The sequence below is a fragment of the Carya illinoinensis genome, chromosome 8 (genome assembly GCF_018687715.1).
Source record: "Carya illinoinensis cultivar Pawnee chromosome 8, C.illinoinensisPawnee_v1, whole genome shotgun sequence".
NCBI classification, from domain to species: Eukaryota; Viridiplantae; Streptophyta; class Magnoliopsida; order Fagales; family Juglandaceae; genus Carya; species Carya illinoinensis.
The window spans coordinates 32,225,711-32,228,821 of record NC_056759.1 but is presented as its reverse complement, the minus strand read 5'-3'; the positions used below and the strand labels follow the sequence as shown (position 1 = coordinate 32,228,821).

At 42.5% G+C, this 3,111-nt stretch overlaps 1 protein-coding gene across 1 annotated transcript; it reads left to right on the top strand.

The window, feature by feature from the left end:
• The first annotated feature begins 201 nt into the window (after positions 1–201).
• LOC122318107 (putative receptor protein kinase ZmPK1) lies at positions 202–2,833 on the top strand. Its single transcript, XM_043135246.1, has one exon. It carries the CDS (start codon positions 217–219, stop codon positions 2,806–2,808), a length of 2,592 nt encoding a protein of 863 aa, XP_042991180.1. The 5' UTR covers positions 202–216; the 3' UTR covers positions 2,809–2,833.
• The last annotated feature ends 278 nt before the right edge of the window (positions 2,834–3,111 follow it).

Genomic DNA, 3,111 nt, shown 5'->3' with positions numbered 1-3,111 from the left:
CAAGGCCATGATTGAGGCTTTCAGCTGTACTTTGACTACATGATGACATGATGTCCATCGCTGAATTACACCTCCATTAATCAGAAAATGTTCCTTAAGATTCCAATCGACTTCGTTCTAGTCTAAATAATGACGTTATAAAAAAACACATTAACGATCTTAAATTAATCGCCATTTGAGTTCGAAAAATCAACACTGACGTACAATAATAAAACAATGGACGTCCACTTGACAAGTGATTTCCGGTCCAGGTTTCTCACCCATAGCCATTTTGGGAGTAAGTCTTTGTCTGAGGAATGGGAAAACAAGTGGCGGCCGTCTGCTAACATTTGCATTCTTCTCCTATATATGCATCTATCAGACTACGTAACCTCTTGCATTCTCGTCATGGATATCTCAATTTTCTTCCTTCTTCTTACGCTCATCCAAACTCCTCTCCTATCTTCATCATCAAAAACATCTGACGTTCTCAGAGGCTCATCTTTATCTGTTGAGAACCCAAGCGACAAACTGGTTTCTCTCAATGGTGATTTCTCTGCAGGATTTTTCCCGGTAGGTGAAAACGCTTTCTGCTTTGCCATATGGTTGACAAGGTCCTCAGCTCCGACCGTTGTTTGGATGGCAAACCGAGATGATCCGGTTGATGGAACAGGTTCACAGCTTTCGCTTTCGAAAGATGGCAAGCTTCGCCTAACAAACTCGGTCGGTATAACCGTTTGGGCAACCAGAACAGCAGCCTCGACCCCTTTAGAGTCCTCGAAATTGCAACTACAGCTCCAAAACACCGGAAATCTTGTTCTAAATCATTCTCAGAGTGGTGTCATCTGGCAGAGCTTTGATTCACCAACAGATACTCTTCTTCCACAACAAACGCTAACCAGGATTTCAACCCTTGTTTCAAAATCAAGCAAAGTAGACTATTCTTCTGGCTACTATAAGCTATTTTTTGACAACGATAATGTCCTTAGTCTGTTGTACCAAGGTCCTGTTGTATCCAGTCTCTACTGGCCTGAACCTTGGCTGAGTAATCCTGGGCTAGCCGGAAGGTCTATGTACAACTCTAGTAGAGCTGCAGTACTGAACGAGTCGGGTTATTTCTGGTCATCCGATCATTTAGTAATCCTAGCTACAGATTTTGGTGTGAAAACTCACAGAAGATTAACTCTTGATCGTGATGGTAACCTTCGATTATACAGCCTGGAAGCAATGAATGAAGGGTGGGATTGGGTTGTCACGTGGCAAGCGGTGTCCGATCCATGCACGATTCATGGCATTTGTGGGCCCAATAGTTTTTGTAGTTATGATCATGCTTCCGGCAGGAGATGCTCTTGCTTGCAGGGATTCACGATCAAAGATCCAACTGATTGGTCTTTTGGGTGTGAAGCAGACTTCAATCTCCCTTGCAATCAGAGTCATGAAAAGCTGTCTAGTTTTCTCCAACTTTCTCATGTTGAGTTCTATGGCTATGATATAGAGTTCCAGCCTAATGTGACCTTACAACACTGTAAAAACGAATGCCTGACGACGTGTGGTTGCAAAGGTTTCCAATTTAAATTTAGCGCAGCTGACGGGGGCTATTTATGTTACCCCAAGTATGAGTTATACAATGGACAACTTACACCAAATTTTGAGGGAGACTTTTATTTAAAAGTACCCAAAGCTGGTTTTTTCTATAACCAGACGCTGGATGCCTCCGAATCAAGGTTGAATTGCATAGCCGAACTTAGCAGGCAAGTTGGAGGAACGTATGAAAATAAGACAGTGAAGCTTTTGCTTTGGTTTGCTACTGCAGTGGGAGGCCTAGAGGTAATCTGCATTTTCCTTGTGTTCTTTTCCTTATTCATGAGCAGTAAGAATTCCGACCCAGTTGCAGAAGGATACCTCCTGATGTCTAGATTCAAGCGATTCAACTTTTCTGAGCTGAAGAAGGCCACACGGGGATTCGTTGAAGTGATTGGACGAGGAGGGGGAGGGGTAGTATACAAAGGTATACTGCCCGATAAGCGAGTTGCAGCAATTAAAAGACTCGACGAGGCTAACCAAGGAGAAGCCGAATTCCTAGCAGAAGTAAATACCATTGGGAGGCTTAACCACATGAACTTGATAGAAATCTGGGGATACTGCGCAGAGGGAAAGCATAGGCTTCTGGTGTACGAGTACATGGAGCATGGATCCTTAGCAGAAAAACTTACTTCTAACGAACTTGATTGGAAAAAGAGGTTTGATATTGCAGTGGGCACAGCGAAGGGCCTAGCTTATTTGCATGAAGAGTGCCTAGAGTGGGTTTTACATTGTGATGTAAAGCCTCATAACATACTCTTGGACTCCAACTATCAACCAAAGGTAGCAGATTTTGGTCTGTCCAAACTACTGAATAGAGGTGAGCATGATCATTCAAGCTTCTCAAAGATGAGAGGAACTAGAGGTTATATGGCTCCTGAATGGGTTTATAATCTTCCTATCACCTCTAAAGTTGATGTCTATAGCTATGGGATTGTGGTGCTGGAAATGGTTACTGGAAAGAGCCCCACAGGTACGCAGCATAGCTCTGGTGGCGGTGGGGCGAAAGAGCATACTAGATTGAACACGCAGGTGAGGGAGAAGATCATGCATGCTGTTGGTGAAGCTTCAAGGGAGTCGTGTTATATTGAGGAGATTGTAGATCCAAGCATGGGCGGCAGATATGACTCGGCTAAGATGGAACTTCTGCTCAAGGTGGCTTTGCAATGCGTTGCAGAAGACAAGAATGATAGGCCCACCATGACCCAGGTTGTAGAGATGCTTCGCTGCCAAGAGGACGTCAACTGATATATCTAATTAATAGTATGAAGAATAATTTATAATGTTATCTATTTATTTTTTGTTTTTATAAAAATCCAGACGACGGGACCCCAATAATGTAAGCAATTAATTTGACCTTTTTTTTATTTTTATTTTATGCAGATTGATGATTTGACAACTCTTTAACACGTTCTGATATATAATCAGTTATATATGCGGATAAGTTAGAGCATGTCTATTCAAGGGGTAACTTTGGCTGGACGTTCGATTCGCAAACGAGACAAGTGGCTCTTTAGTCTACATTTTGTTTACATAAATGAGATAATAGTT